Genomic DNA, 16899 nt, shown 5'->3' on the forward strand with positions numbered 1-16899 from the left:
AGAGAGAGAGGGAGATGGGGAGAGAGAGAGAGATTCTGAGACAGAGTGAGAGAGGATAATGATTATGAAGGAGTAGAGTGCTGGCTTGGTGATTACCTCGTCATTACCCTGCGGTTGTAAAGTATGGGACATCCCATAATCCTCCCTTCCCCCTCACTCCCCTTCTTCTCTCCCTCCATTCATCCACTCTTTCTCCTGTCTATTTTTTGTAAAGCTGGGAGGTTGACGTTTTGATCGAGCTCCCCATACGCACACGCCAGTACACACACACACACACACACACACACACACACACAGTATAGTAGGTGTGCGCGTGTAGAGGGGCTAAATAGCTTGGACATTACACTAGGTCAAAGGTCATTGTGGGTCATTCTGAGGTCATCCTCTCCTGTCTGACCTCTCCTCAACCACTTACTTACTAGTGATTGGCTGTTTTGAGATGTTAAAGTAACTTGTAAACAGTTAGTACAGGAAGTGAATCATTTGTCCATATACATTACTCTCTCCCTCTTTCTCTCTCTATATATATTTATCTCTTTCTTTCTCTCCATCCCTCTCTCTCTCCGCTCTCTTGCTGTGCCTTCCTTCTCTCTCTCTCTCTCTCTCTCTCTGCTCCTCCCTTCTCTCTCTTTCTCTATCTCTCCAGCCAGAGAACCTTTCAGCACCATATAGATAAGGGCCAGTATTCATAAAGCACTGATGATCTAGGATCAGTTTGTACTTTAAGATCATCATGAATAACATTACATGGACTCTGAGACTCTTAGTGAATGCAGGCCCAGATCAGTCCAGTCCAGCTCTTCTACTCTTCTACTCTTAGTGAATACAGGCCCAGATCAGTCCAGTCCAGCTCTTCTACTCTGAGACTCTTAGTGAATACAGGCCCAGATCAGTCCAGTCCAGCTCTTCTACTCTTCTACTCTTAGTGAATACAGGCCCAGATCAGTCCAGTCCAGCTCTTCTACTCTGAGACTCTTAGTGAATACAGACCCAGATCAGTCCAGTCCAATCCAGCTACATCATTAACACCACTACAGGTGGTTTGGAGGTGGTGTGGTTCATGTGGAATAGCACCACCATGTGGAATGTGTGTGTGTGGTGTGTGGAATGTGTGAGTGTGTTTCTGAAGAATACAATAACCATGATCATCTCAAAAGTCTAAGTCATTATTGAGATGATTCAAATCCTTGTTATTCATCAATCATTTAAAGCAAACAACCAATCAATAAACTTACATTTAAGTCATTTAGCAGACGCTCTTATCCAGAGCGACTTACAGTAGAGTGCATACATTTTTATTACATTTTTACATACTGGCCCCCCGTGGGAATCGAACCCACAACCCTGGCGTTGCAAGCGCCATGCTCTACCAACTGAGCTACAGTGGGACTAACTTGACCGTTATTCATTGCAAAGAACAATACGTTCTGTTTTAATTGAAAACTTCATTACAATTAGTATAAAAACCTATTAAACGTGGTCTTTGCACGTACATTTGTATGGCTGTCTACTCTTTAACCTGTTCCCCCTAATTAGGGGCAGGTTGGCATTTATTGTCATGAATCTTGCCCTGGAGGCAGCTCTGTAGAGTTGGCACAGCTACAAAGTCATCAAATATAACCACACTGCTGACCATAATACCTAACCTTAACCTGAAATTAAGACCAAGAAGCACATTTTGTTTTCATGAATTTTTACGATATAGTAAATTATGACTATAATAATACCCTGTCACACATTCCCAGTAGATGAAAAGCTGGTACTGCAGTAGTGATTTGTCTTTCCAATCCTGGTGCATTAAACTGGGTTTGCAGTTTCCCTAAGAGGATCAACACTACTGGAATAGATGAATATAGGTAAGAATCACTTTGTGGCAGAAGTGTCTGTGGGCCGGGGTTGGGCTAGTTGTGCATGTGGATCACTTTGTGGCAGGTGGCAGGTCTAGGTCTGTTCACATGCGTTTGTGGATGTAGATCACTGTCTTGCAGTTGGGGCAGCGGTGTTCTACGTCCTTACAGGAGTCAACACAGAACGGAATGCAAGAGAATATCATGCACCTAGAGAGAGGGGGGGGGACGACAAAGAGAGAGAGGGAGAGGATATTCAGTGTGTGTGAGAGAAAAAAAGCTACAAATACTATGTGTGTGTATTCCTGTATGTACATGTGTGTGTCGGCCCATGTGTGTGTCAACTCACAGGAAGCAGAAGAGGACTCCACAGATGAGCCAGGCGAGACACCCGGCGACGTGTGTGGTCTCTGTCAGAACCTGGACCTGACAGTGGGGACACGTCATCTGGCCGGGTACGTCTCTTAGCAGCGGCTGCTGCATCACCACCTGGGTTACTGCAGAGGGAGGAGAATACTGGTTAGAACCAGATGTAACTGGTCAGAACCGGATAGAATAGGACAGAACCACCACCTGGGTTACTGCAGAGGGAAGGAGGGAGGGAATACTAGCCAGAACCAGATAGAATCAGATATAACTGGATAGGACTGGAGAGGACCATATAGAACCCCTTAGGATGGAGTACTACTGTTGTAATACTGGACAGGACTGGAAGGGAACATATATAACCCCTTAGGATAGAGTAATACTATAGTAATACTTGATAGAACTGGACAGGACTGGACCATATAGAACCCCTTAGGATGGAGTAATAATATAGTAATACTTGATAGAAATGGATAGGACTGGATATAACTGGACAGGACCATATAGAACCCCTTAGGATGGAGTACTACTTGATAGAACTGGACAGGACAGGACCATATAGAACCCCTTAGGATGAAGCAATATTATAGTAATACTTGACAGAACTGGATAGTATTGGACAGGACCATATAGAACCCCTTAGGATGGAGTACTACTATAGTAATACTTGATATAACTGCTACTACAACGACCCCAACATTTTTTTACCGTTTATTTTTTACTCTACACCTCCACATATGTCGATGATTAGAAACTAGCACCACGACTACCTTATGTCCTGTCAGAGGGGTTGCTAAGGCCAGGTGTTGGTAAAGTCAGGAGATCTAGCCAACACCCTGTGTGCACAGCTGTTCACTTTCTCTCCACCTGGGGAACTGGGAACAACTAATTAAGGAACCCATTTAAGTTAGTTTTCTTTAGTGTGTGTGTGTGTGTGTGTGTGTGTGTGTGTGTGTGTGTGTGTGTGTGTGTGTGTGTGTGTGTGTGTGTGTGTGTGTGTGTGTGTGTGTGTGTGTGTGTGTGTGTGTGTGTGTGTGTGTGTGTGTGTGTGTGTGTGATGTGCGGTGAGGTCAGTGGTTGAGCACTGGCTATTACCAAAGATAATACTAAAAAATAAACATTGATGAAGCCTACTATAAACTTGACCAGACTCAATGCTAGGCTCATTGACTCCCTCTCAAGGTAAATCTGAACTGCTTTATTTCCTGTTTTACAGCGTTGAGTCCCTTACGGCCACATTGGCAACTCCCTATAGAACTAACCCATAACTCAGGTGACCACATCCCTCCGCCCATAGTCCCAACATACTTAACCAAGGGAACGGAAACCAGGGGGGATATATTTTGAATCAGAGTCAAAATCGGGAACTAACCAGTTCTGGTAGGAATGGCCCAGAAGTGTACTACCCAGTAACTAACTATAAGTTCAATCTTTCTGGGGGTTTGCGGGCTCTGTCTGAGCGTTGGACAAGGGCTGCCTCTGCTTACCTCACAGCAGGCACTTGAACTGCCTGTGGGATGGGTATCTGGGGCTGGGACGGGTATCTGGGGCTGGGACGGGTATCTGGGGTATCTGGGGCTAGGACAGGTATCTGGGGTTGCTCCACAGCGGCCATCATCGTCCCAGATGGGAGGACGATCTGAGGCTGCCTGGGCACCTTCCCCCCTCGCCAGCAGATGAACCATGTGGCGCCACCTCACCACCTTCTCAGCAACATCCACTCTGTATAAGAGAGGAGCTGTAGTGGTGACCACCACTCCTGGTGTTCATTTGTCATTCCTTGAGAAGTCCCTGACGCGGACGGGCGATCCGGCCTCCAGCGACCTGGTGGATTTGGTGTTTTTTCCTGTTGGTAGCCATCCGTTCTGACTGCGGAGAACTCTTGTGCTGACACCTGGTCCGAACAGGGTGGCCAAACATAATCTTAGCTGGAGACATCCCGGTTGTGGTGTACAGCGGTAGGCTGCCAGGGATGGGGGAAACTCTGGTTTTCAGTGTGCCTCCTGCTGCTTTTTCCAAGGCTCTTTTCATTGTCTGGATTGCCCTCTCCACTAAGCCATTCATGGAAGGGTGCTAGGGGTGGAGGTAATGTGGCGAATACCATTGGTTGCCACTCATAAAGATGGCTGCATTGTCTGATGTGACAGTGTGAGAAAGACCATGAGTACTGAATACTTCCCTGAGATGCTCAGTTGTTGTTGCTGAATTTGCAGTGTGGACTGGGAAATCTTCAAGCCATTTTGAGTGAGCATCCACAGCCAACAAGAACATCTCCCCAAGGAAAGGCCCTGCATAGTCAATGTGAATGCAAGTCAAGGGTTTTCCAGGCCACTCCCAAGGGCTTATGGGACCCTTGTGCTGGAGCATTTCATACCTGCTGGCAAGTAGCACAAGACTGCACCTGCTCTTCCACCACTTTGTCCAATCAGGACAGTGGACACGCCATTGCTCCTGGACTAAGCGGCTGACGTTGGAGAGAAGAGGGTCTCTTACAGTCCATTTCTTCAGTTGGCGATGGTCTATTGGAGCTGTTTGGAGCTGTTTCAGCAAGTACACCAATTCAGGGGGACATTTGAGGTCTTTGGGCATGTCTGGAAGTGGCAGCTTGCTGAGACCATCAGTATTGGCGATGGAGGGGCCTGGTCTGTACAGCAACTCATATTGGTATTGAGCTAACATGAGGGTCTTTGGAGTCGTCCGGAGGCGGGTGGGTGTATGTTCTTCAGCTCACCAAGGAGCCCTAACATGGGCTTATGGTCCGTTTGGATGTTGATGTGGCGTCCGTGCGCATACTTGTAAGATTTCTTGCAGTGGGGTTAGGACAGAGGCCAGGTTAGGAAGAAAGTGGCCATAGTAGTTTAACTTCGCAAGGCAGGCCCATAGCTCACTCACATCCTTGGGTTCTGGGGCCTCTGATTGTCCAGAGTTTGAAACCCTTTGGCAGGGACTTTGTGCCCCAAGTACTCCACTTCAGGGGCCAGGAAAACACACTTTGATTTCTTCAGGAGAAGCCCTGCGCTCTCCAGTCTTGACACTAATCTTTCAAGTTTGTTTTTGTTGGTGGTCTTCCTCCATGACACCGGTGATAAGGATATCCTCCATATATACAGTAGTGTAACAGATTCTCCATTGTGCTTTGACAGATCACTCAGGCAGAGGAGACACTAAACAGAGGGCATGTGTACTGAAACAGCCCCTTGTCGGTGTTAATTCTAGCCACTTTGCAGGATTCTTCAGCCAGCACCAACTGCTGGTATGAGTGAGACATTGGCAGCTTGGAAAAGCATGTCCCACCAAATAGCTTTGTGAATAGCTCTCCTCTATCGTTGGCAGTGGGTACTGGTCCAGCCTGGAAGCTACATTGGCGGTTAGCTTGTAATCTCCACAAATCCTGATATTTCCATCAGGCTTCATTACTGGGACAATGGGGGCAGCCCACTCAAAGTAAGAGATTGGTTAGAGTATTCCAGTGGTCTGGAGCCTGTCAAGCTCTGCCTCGACCGTCTGTTGTAGTGCGAATGGCACTTGGTGGGCTTTTGCAGAAGTGCAGTCAAACTGATTGGTCCACCTGAATTTGCACTTCAGTCTCTTTAATTTTCCAAGTTCGTTAATTGTTCCCTCTATCCTTACCAGTCTCCCAGTCCCTGCCACTGAAAAGCATCCCCATGGTATTATGCTGCCACCACCATGCTTCACGGTAGGGATGGTGTTAGATGGGTGATGAGCTGTGCTTGGTTTTTCTACAGACACAGCACTTTGCATTCAGGACAAAGAGTTTCATTTTTGTCTCATTAGACCACAGAATCTTTTACCTTATGTTCTCAGTCTTTTGCGTGCCTTTTTGCAAACTCCAGACGTGCTATCATGTGCCTTTTCTCAGGAGTGGCTTCCGTCTGGCCACTCTCCCATAAAGCCCAGATTGGTGAAGTGTTGTAGAGACTGTTGTCCTTCTGGCAGGTTCTCCCATCTCAGCCAAAGAACTCTATAGTTCTGTCAGAGTGGTCATTGGGTTTTTGGTCACCTCCATGACCAAGGTCCTTCTTGCCTGCTCAGTTTTGTCGGATAGTCAGCTCTAGGCAGAGTCTGGGTATTTCCATATTTTTCTATTTGTCAATGATGGAGACCACTGTGCTCTTGGAAACTTTCAACATTCTAGAAATTATTTTATACCCTTTCCCAGATATATGCCTCATCACAATTCTATCTCGGAGATCTAGAGACTGTTCCTTGGACTTCATGGTACAGTTTCTGTCAACAGGTGTGTTTCTTTCTAAATCATGTCCAAACAATCGAATTGGGCACTGGTGGACTCCAATCAAGTTGTATTGACATCCCAAGGATGATCAAATGAAATTGGATATACCTGAGCTCAATTTGGAGTATCATAGCAAAGCGGTGTGAATACTTACAGTATGTAAATAAGTTATTTCTGTATATTTTTTTTATTTTTTTAAAGAATAATGGACAAATATTGTACAATCCAGGTGAGCAAAGCTCTTAGAGACTTACCCAGAAAGACTCACAGCTGTAATTGCTGCCAAAGGTGATTCTAACATGTATTGATTCAGGGGTGTGAATACTTATGTAAATGTGGCATTTCTGTATTTCATTTTCAATAAATTTGCAAAAATGTCTGCACTACTCAACACTTGTGTGCATCTGGGACAGTTAACCTGGCTTTGTTTACTCCACTCACAAACTCGCTAGCAAGCCGTCGAAACCGTGACTCTGTCTTCACAACGTTGTGTCTACAGTCTGCTGGTCGGAAGGAGCTGTAACCCCGAATCATCAGACAAATTACTTTTGTTATTGTGAGAATTTAGAAAAATTATTGAAAATATAATTTCATTTTTAATTTGGCTTTTCACAACAGCTATTTTGATTAAATAATCACGTCACTCTGTGTGTGTGTGTGTGTGTGTGTGTGTGTGTGTGTGTGTGTGTGTGTGGTGAGACTCACCCCCAGGGGGATTTGTAGGTTGTGCCATGCCCATGTCGTATTGGGGAGGTGGTGGGTACATGCCTGCTTGGGGACCTGATAAATAAGGGATAGATAAATACATCAATAAATTAATTCAACAGAAACCATCTTGCATAATGTACCACCACACAGGGATACAGAGTGGTTGGCCAGCATTATGGGACCACAAACCCAGGGATACTGAGTGGTTGGCCAGCGTAATGTACCACAACCCAGGGATACAGAGTGGTTGGCCAGCATTATGGGAACACAAACCCAGGGATACAGAGTGGTTGGCCAGCATTATGGGGACACAAACCCAGAGATACAGAGTGGTTGGCCAGCCCTTAACAATGATGCTCATGACATCTATGGCTATCGTGACACACTTCCAAAACACTTAATGAAAACACTATTGAAGGGAGTTGCTGTCCAGTAACATTTTAATTTACATAAAGAGTAAGGGCTGGTTTCCTGGACACAGAACAAACCTAGTCCTGGTCTGAAAAGCATGCTCAATGGAGAATCTCTATTGAAATAGCTCTTTAGTCTAGGGCTAAAACTGTCCCTAAGAGTATCAGTGTAGATCTGGTCTCTCACCTCCCTGGAAGCCAGGCTGAGGGGGGTAGGCTCCACCTTTGTCACCTCTCTGGAAGCCAGGCTGAGGGGGGTAGGCTCCACCCTTGTCACCTCTCTGGAAGCCAGGCTGAGGGGGGTAGGCTCCACCCCTGTCACCTCCCTGTACGCCGTAGGCCGCTGGGGGGATGGGGTAGGAGGGAGCTGGGATGTGCTGGGGGGATCCATACTGACTTCTATACTGCTGACCATTCTCCATACTGTCGGGGTAGGGGAGTGTCGCCCTAGGATGAAGACATCCAGGTTAAGACAACTTAATCATTTCATGCGGAAGCGTTTGAGAGAGAGAGGAGGGGGAGAGATATATTGGGGAGGGGGCAGAGTTGAGAGAGGAGGGGGAGAGATATATTGGGGGGGCAGAGTTGAGAGAGGAGGGGGAGAGATATATTGGGGGGGGGGGCAGAGTTGAGAGAGGAGGGGGTGAGGGAGTGAGAAAGAGAGGGGGAGAGAGAGAGAGGTGGGGGAAGAGAGAGAGGTAGGGGGAAAAGATAAGACAGGTGGAAGAGAGAGAGAGAGAGAGAGATGGGGAGAGAGGAGGGGGAGAGGTGAGGGAGTGAGAAAGAGAGGGGAAGAGGGAGAGAGAGGAGGGGTCAACCAGTGAAGAACAAACACCATTGTAAATACAACCCATGTTTATGTACTTTCCCTTTTGTACTTTAACCATTTGCACATTTATTTCTCTTTTGTTAATTATCTACTGCACTTGCATTGACAATGTTAACATATGTTTCCATGCCAATAAAGCCCATTGAATTGAATTGAGAGAGAGGGGTAGGGGAATAAGAGAAGACAGGTGGGAGAGAGAGAGAGATAAAGGGAGCAGAGAGAGAGAGAAGAGAGAGGGAGATAGCGAACACAGTGTCAGAATCTCAATGGGGTCCTCTCTACTCTCTCCTCTCTCTGCTCTCTCTCTCCTCTCCTCATTCTCCTCCAATGGGTTTTGAGAAGGAGGCGAGGAGAGATGACGCGAGGAGCATGCAATTGAGATTCTCCCAGTGAGCGTCATTTATGACAGCACTATAACTAATAAACCTTCAGCAAACATCACATAATGTACCCAGCTCATAATCAGAACCATATAAGGGCGCTCTGTCCTTAAAGGGGACATAGTTACATCACCAGAATGTAACACTTGTCTTGCAGAAAAAATATAAACTTGGCCCATGTTCAAAATCAGTTAATTTGCAATGTACTATTCAATTATCAACAGTTAAAGTTAGTTAGAAAACATTTAAGCGTCACTCCACAATGACACATCAGCTGACAATACTAAATACAGTTTCAAATGCCATATTATGGACCAATCAGATGGAGTTTCGAGAAACTGTAGTCAGTCATAGGCAACCACAGTACAGTATGTCATCTGGAATCAGCTGTATTACACAGTACAGTATGTCATCTGGAATCAGCTGTATTACACAGTGCAGTATGTCATCTGGAATCAGCTGTATTACACAGTGCAGTATGTCATCTGGAATCAGCTATAATACACCGTACAGTATGTCATCTGGAATCAGCTGTATTACACAGTGCAGTATGTCATCTGGAATCAGCTGTATTACACCGTACAGTATGTCATCTGGAATCAGCTATAATACACAGTGCAGTATGTCATCTGGAATCAACTGTATTACACAGTACAGTATGTCATCTGGAAACAGCTGTATTACACAGTGCAGTATGTCATCTGGAATCAGTTGTATTACACAGTGCAGTATGTCATCTGGAATCAGCTGTATTACACAGTGCAGTATGTCATCTGGAATCAGTTGTATTACACAGTGCAGTATGTCATCTGGAATCATCTGTATTACACAGTGCAGTATGTCATCTGGAATCAGTTGTATTACACAGTGCAGTATGTCATCTGGAATCATCTGTATTACACAGTACAGTATGTCATCTGGAATCAGCTGTATTACACAGTACAGTATGTCATCTGGAATCAGCTATAATACACAGTACAGTATGTCATCTGGAATCAGCTGTATTACACAGTGCAGTATGTCATCTGGAATCAGCTGTATTACACAGTACAGTATGTCATCTGGAATCAGCTGTATTACACAGTACAGTATGTCATCTGGAATCAGCTATAATACACCGTACAGTATGTCATCTGGAATCAGCTGTATTACACAGTGCAGTATGTCATCTGGAATCAGCTATAATACACAGTACAGTATGTCATCTGGAATCAGCTGTATTACACAGTACAGTATGTCATCTGGAATCAGCTATAATACACTGTACAGTATGTCATCTGGAATCAGCTGTATTACACAGTGCAGTATGTCATCTGGAATCAGCTGTATTACACAGTGCAGTATGTCATCTGGAATCAGCTGTATTACACAGTACAGTATGTCATCTGGAATCAGCTGTATTACACAGTACAGTATGTCATCTGGAATCAGCTATAATACACCGTACAGTATGTCATCTGGAATCAGCTGTATTACACAGTGCAGTATGTCATCTGGAATCAGCTGTATTACACAGTACAGTATGTCATCTGGAATCAGCTGTATTACACAGTACAGTATGTCATCTGGAATCAGCTATAATACACCGTACAGTATGTCATCTGGAATCAGCTGTATTACACAGTGCAGTATGTCATCTGGAATCAGCTATAATACACAGTACAGTATGTCATCTGGAATCAGCTGTATTACACAGTACAGTATGTCATCTGGAATCAGCTATAATACACCGTACAGTATGTCATCTGGAATCAGCTGTATTACACAGTGCAGTATGTCATCTGGAATCAGCTGTATTACACAGTACAGTATGTCATCTGGAATCAGCTGTATTACACAGTACAGTATGTCATCTGGAATCAGCTGTATTACACAGTGCAGTATGTCATCTGGAATCAGCTGTATTACACAGTGCAGTATGTCATCTGGAATCAGCTGTATTACACAGTACAGTATGTCATCTGGAATCAGCTATAATACACCGTACAGTATGTCATCTGGAATCAGCTGTATTACACAGTGCAGTATGTCATCTGGAATCAGCTGTATTACACAGTACAGTATGTCATCTGGAATCAGCTGTATTACACAGTACAGTATGTCATCTGGAATCAGCTGTATTACACAGTACAGTATGTCATCTGGAATCAGCTGTATTACACAGTGCAGTATGTCATCTGGAATCAGCTGTATTACACAGTGCAGTATGTCATCTGGAATCAGCTGTATTACACAGTACAGTATGTCATCTGGAATCAGCTGTATTACACAGTGCAGTATGTCATCTGGAAACAGCTGTATTACACAGTGCAGTATGTCATCTGGAATCAGCTGTATTACACAGTGCAGTATGTCATCTGGAATCAGCTGTATTACACAGTACAGTATGTCATCTGGAATCAGCTGTATTACACAGTACAGTATGTCATCTGGAATCAGCTGTATTACACAGTACAGTATGTCATCTGGAATCAGCTGTATTACACAGTGCAGTATGTCATCTGGAATCAGCTGTATTACACAGTGCAGTATGTCATCTGGAATCTGCTGTATTACACAGTGCAGTATGTCATCTGGAATCAGCTGTATTACACAGTGCAGTATGTCATCTGGAATCAGCTGTATTACACAGTGCAGTATGTCATCTGGAATCAGCTGTATTACACAGTGCAGTATGTCATCTGGAATCAGCTGTATTACACAGTGCAGTATGTCATCTGGAATCAGCTGTATTACACAGTACAGTATGTCATCTGGAAACAGCTGTATTACACAGTGCAGTATGTCATCTGGAAACAGCTGTATTACACAGTGCAGTATGTTATCTGGAATCAGCTGTATTACACAGTGCAGTATGTCATCTGGAATCAGCTGTATTACACAGTGCAGTATGTCATCTGGAATCAGCAATAATACATCACATCATCTAAGCATCACTGATCTATGTTTTTAATGAGCTGCCCTTCTTAGCCAGGTCACCCTTGGGAAAGAGGTCTACTAACCTCAATGGGACTTCCTGGTTCAATAAAAGTTTAACTAATTAATACAAATTCTAACTTTATGATTCATACTAACCTTGTATTATAAAACAATCTGTTTAATCTTTACTAACAGTAACCAGGTCAGTCTTGAGAACATATTTTATAACAATCTGAACGTAATAAGGAAATGCAGAGGTTATATAACTCCTCTCTATCTATGGGTGTGTCCAAAATGGCCCCCTATTCCCTAGGTTCTGTTGTTACATACACTGGATAGGTGCAGTAATGTGTTGTTTTACAGGGTCAGCCGTGGCAGTACGGTGCCTCAGTACTGATCTAGCATCAGTTTTGCCATTCATATCATAGAAAATCTGATTACATGGGCAGAAGGGACTTGGGCCCATATCCACAAAGCCTCTCACAGTAGGAGTCCTGTTCTAGGATCTGTCCATGCAATGAATAAGTCTTATTCATTGCATGGACAGAGTGGCACAGAGGTCTAAGGCACTGCATCGTAGTGCTAGAGGTATTACTACAGACCCTGGTTCGGTCCCGGGCTGTATCACAACCGGCCGTGATCAGGAGTACCATAGGGCAGCGCACAATTGGCCTAGCTTCGTCCGGGTTTGGCCGTGGTAGGCCGCCATTGTAAATAAGAATTAGTTCTTAACTAACTTGCCTACCGTTCTCTTTACTTTCAGACAAACACAAATGCAGAATACACACACACACACACACAAGCTGAAGAAAAACTGCCCACCTTACGCCAGCTCAGAACACCCTATCCCAGCCCACATTACCCCAGCTCAGAACACCCTATCCCAGCCCACCTTACCCGAGCTCAGAACACCCTATCCCAGCCCACCTTACCCCAGCTCAGAACACCCTATCCCAGCCCACCTTACCCGAGCTCAGAACACCCTATCCCAGCCCACCTTACCCCAGCTCAGAACACCCTATCCCAGCCCACCTTACCCCAGCTCAGAACACCCTATCCCAGCCCACCTTACCCCAGCTCAGAACACCCTATCCCAGCCCACCTTACACCAGCTCAGAACACCCTATCCCAGCCCACCTTACACCAGCTCAGAACACCCTATCCCAGCCCACCTTACCCCAGCTCAGAACACCCTATCCCAGCCCACCTTACCCCAGCTCAGAACACCCTATCCCAGCCCACCTTACCCCAGCTCAGAACACCCTATCCCAGCCCACCTTACACCAGCTCAGAACACCCTATCCCAGCCCACCTTACACCAGCTCAGAACACCCTATCCCAGCCAGGAGCAGAGCGACCGTCCCTTACCTGTCTGGAGCCCTGGAGGAGACAAGGTACTGTGGAGCTAAAGATAAGAGCTGCTACTTCCTCAAGGGACAAAGAAACTGAAGAGAGAGAGAGAGAGAGAGAGAGAGAGAGAGAGAGAGAGAGAGAGAGAGAGAAACTGAAGCACTGAGGAAGAGAGAGAGTGAGAGAGAGGAAGAGAGAGAGAGAGTGTGATAGAGAGAGGAAGACACACACACACACACACAAACACAGACTTTAACTATTTGCACATAATATGACATTTGAAATGTCTTTATTATTTTGGAACTTTTGTGAGTGTAATGTTTACTGTTAATTTGTATTGTTTATTTCACTTTTGTTTATTATCTACTTCACTTGCTTTGGCAATGTTAACATATGTTTCCCATGCCAATAAAGAATTGAACTGAGCAATAGAGAGAGGGGGGCAGGCTAAGCTGCTAGGGAGGTGTCAGGCAGATAAGGTAATAACTTCATCTGAAGTGACTGAATAGTGATGATGAGCTACACAAGCCTGATGGAAAAAACGTCTGTAGGTAACCGGCCCGCCCCTGTCCCTCCCCTTCCCTGTCCCGCCCCCGTCCAGCCCTCCTGGAAGCCTCTTCCCAACAGCTGAAGGTCCTAATCACGTTCTGTGTCTCTTTACCTCTACTTTACACACACATTGTTGTGGTCACCCTCCCTTCACATTTCTCACTGTCAATGGTGAATGATAATTCCTCATGTTTTACCAGTGAAATGTCCATGCAGCACCTGCATACCAACCATTTGTTCTCCATCAGTTTAACAGGGATCTGTATTTAGATCTTGTTGAGTTGTACAGTGTTGTTTTGATTTATGTACAGTGAGCACATTTTAAAGAAGATGGTTTTAACAAACTGTAGCATACCTGTGTTTAGTGTCAATTAAAGCACATATTTTTCCGAGTGGCGTGCGCTGTTGAGTTCTGGCCGCATGAGAGAACTGCGAGCAATATCACCCTAAAATCTCATAGGAAATGAGGTGGTATTTTCTGTCTTACAGCAACTTTATACTAGGTTATTATATTGGGTTGTGTTATGTAGAATGCTGACACGATTTAATCTTGAAGACATTCAGCTTTGATCTCAACAAGATCTCACAGTTTTACCAATTGGACTTCAGCCTCTGACGTTTATCCACGTTTCTCCAAACGTCAAATTTCTAAGTTGCTCCAAACGAGCCACGGCCTGTACACCCCTCTACCATCTTGAAGACGGAGACAGTACAGGTGTATCGAAGCTGGGACTGAGAAACTTTATAAAAAGCTTCTATCTCAAGGCCATCAGACTGATTAACAGTCACCACTGCGCCCAGTTACCTGCCCTGCCCTGAACCTTAGAGACTGCAGCACTATGTACATAGACTCATTGAACACTGGTCACTTTTACATGTTTACATACTGTTTAGCCCATACTAAGTGTACAAAACATTAAGAACACCTGCTCTTTCCATGACCTAGACTGACCAGGTGAATCCAGGTGAAAGCTATGATCCCTTATTGATGTCACCTGTTGAATCCAATTTAATCAGTGTAGACGAAGGTGTTGGTTTTGGGGTTAAACTTGGAACATTGTTATACTCAGAAATATAGGAACATTAGTTAGAAAAGAGACATGAGGGATGCCATAATGAAGCTTGGGAGGGGCTGAGTGCAGGGAACACGATGGCATGTGGCAGTACTGATAATGGGAGGAACAGTTGAAGGCCCAGATCACTCAGCTCCCTGACTAGAAATAACGATGCACTGTTTAGAGATGAGGAGAAGACTCCACCCAAAGGGGGGTATGAATACTACCATGGGGGAAACCATGTCTTTGTCTGAATGCAGCTGTATCGACCCTCTGGGTAATAAACTTGGTTAAGCTTTCATAAATGTCCGTTGAGTTTTATACTCTGAGAATGAGAACCTAACAAAGTGGAGGAGACGGGTTAAAAAAAAGATTTTTAAACCTTGAGACAATTGAGACATGGATTGTGTATGTGTGCCCTTCAGAGGGTGGATGGGCGAGACAAAACATGTAAGTGCCTTTGAGCATGGTATGGTAGTAGTTGCCAGGCGCACCGGTTTGAGTGTGTCAAGAACTGCAACACTGCTGGGTTTTTCACGCTCAACAGTTTCTTGTGTGTATCAATAACGATAATTAAATCCATTTTAATCCCACTTTGAAACACAACAAAATGTGGAAAAAGTCAAGGGGTGTGAATACTTTCTGAAGGCACTGCATATCCTGGACTTTGACGTTGCTCATTCTGATATTTCTTCATTTCTTTCAACTTTGTGGTTTTTGTGTGTATTGTTTTGTATTGCTAGATATTACTGCACTGTTGGAGCTAGAAACACAAGGATTTCGCTGCACCTGTGGTAATATCAAATCTATATTGATTTGACTGTGAGACAACGCCCAGTATGCCACGGAACAGGAAACTGACCTCAGACCAGAGACCTCTGACTCACTAAGCTTTAGTGACTAAAGGGTTAGAGTGCAGACAGATTAGTGAAGAGCGGGTGGTGTGTGCGTGTGTGTGTTCGTGTGTGTGTGTGTGCGTGTGTGTGGTGTGTGGAATGTGTGAGTGTGTTTCTGAAGAATACAATAACCATGATCATCTCAAAAGTCTAAGTCATTATTGAGATGATTCAAATCCTTGTTATTCATCAATCATTTAAAGCAAACAACCAATCAATAAACTTGACCGTTATTCATTGCAAAGAACAATACGTTCTGTTTTAATTGAAAACTTCATTACAATTAGAATAAAACCTATTAAACGTGGTCTTTGCACGTACATTTGTATGGCTGTCTACTCTTTAACCTGTTCCCCCTAATTAGGGGCAGGTTGGCATTTATTGTCATGAATCTTGCCCTGGAGGCAGCTCTGTAGAGTTGGCACAGCTACAAAGTCATCAAATATAACCACACTGCTGACCATAATACCTAACCTTAACCTGAAATTAAGACCAAGAAGCACATTTTGTTTTCATGAATTTTTACGATATAGTAAATTATGACTATAATAATACCCTGTCACACATTCCCAGTAGATGAAAAGCTGGTACTGCAGTAGTGATTTGTCTTTCCAATCCTGGTGCATTAAACTGGGTTTGCAGTTTCCCTAAGAGGATCAACACTACTGGAATAGATGAATATAGGTAAGAATCACTTTGTGGCAGAAGTGTCTGTGGGCCGGGGTTGGGCTAGTTGTGCATGTGGATCACTTTGTGGCAGGTGTCAGGTCTAGGTCTGTTCACATGCGTTTGTGGATGTAGATCACTGTCTTGCAGTTGGGGCAGCGGTGTTCTGCGTCCTTACAGGAGTCAACACAGAACGGAATCAAACCGCATGGCCAGCACCTAGAGAGAGAGAGAGAGACAGATAGAGAGAGAGATGGAGATTCAGTGTGTGTGTATTCCTGTAACCTGTGTGTGTGTATTCCTGTAACCTGTGTGTGTGTGTTCCTGTAACCTGTGTGTGTGTATTCCTGTAACCTGTGTGTGTGTATTCCTGTAACCTGTGTGTGTGTGTTCCTGTAACCTGTGTGTGTGTGTGTTCCTGTAACCTGTGTGTGTGTATTCCTGTAACCTGTGTGTGTGTGTTCCTGTAACCTGTGTGTGTGTATTCCTGTAACCTGTGTGTGTGTATTCCTGTAAACTGTGTGTGTGTATTCCTGTGCGCCTGGCACACACGTGTTTTTTTGGCGCCGACCGAGATGGACGCCTCGCTTTGTGATCTTAGGAAACTATGCAGTATTTTGTTTTTTTACGTATTATTTCTTACACTGTTACTCCAGGAAATCTTAAGTC

General features: G+C 44.6%; 1 protein-coding gene across 1 annotated transcript; it reads right to left on the minus strand.

Annotated features, from left to right (window-relative positions):
* Positions 1-1163: 1163 nt before the first annotated feature.
* LOC106591717 (lipopolysaccharide-induced tumor necrosis factor-alpha factor homolog) lies at positions 1164-13223 on the minus strand. The gene is made up of 5 exons (XM_014182937.2): positions 13083-13223; positions 7774-8033; positions 7174-7248; positions 2197-2344; positions 1164-2057 (listed from the first exon to the last, which is right to left on the minus strand). The coding sequence occupies exons 2-5, from the start codon at positions 8006-8008 to the stop codon at positions 1952-1954; spliced, it is 564 nt and encodes a 187-aa protein (XP_014038412.2). The 5' UTR covers positions 8009-8033; positions 13083-13223; the 3' UTR covers positions 1164-1951.
* Positions 13224-16899: the final 3676 nt, after the last annotated feature.

This window comes from Salmo salar, chromosome ssa02 (assembly GCF_905237065.1).
Source record: "Salmo salar chromosome ssa02, Ssal_v3.1, whole genome shotgun sequence".
Classification (NCBI taxonomy): domain Eukaryota; kingdom Metazoa; phylum Chordata; class Actinopteri; order Salmoniformes; family Salmonidae; genus Salmo; species Salmo salar.

Excerpts from the sequence above, each read along its gene's own strand:
- LOC106591717 (XM_014182937.2), bottom strand. The coding sequence starts at position 8,008 with ATGGAGAATGGTCAGCAGTATAGAAGTCAGTATGGATCCCCCCAGCAC. Across the intron at positions 7,249-7,773 it reads TCAGCCTGGCTTCCAGGGAG|GTCCCCAAGCAGGCATGTAC; the intron begins GTGAGAGACCAG and ends CTTATTTATCAG. Across the intron at positions 2,345-7,173 it reads ACCTACAAATCCCCCTGGGG|TAACCCAGGTGGTGATGCAG; the intron begins GTGAGTCTCACC and ends CTCCCTCTGCAG.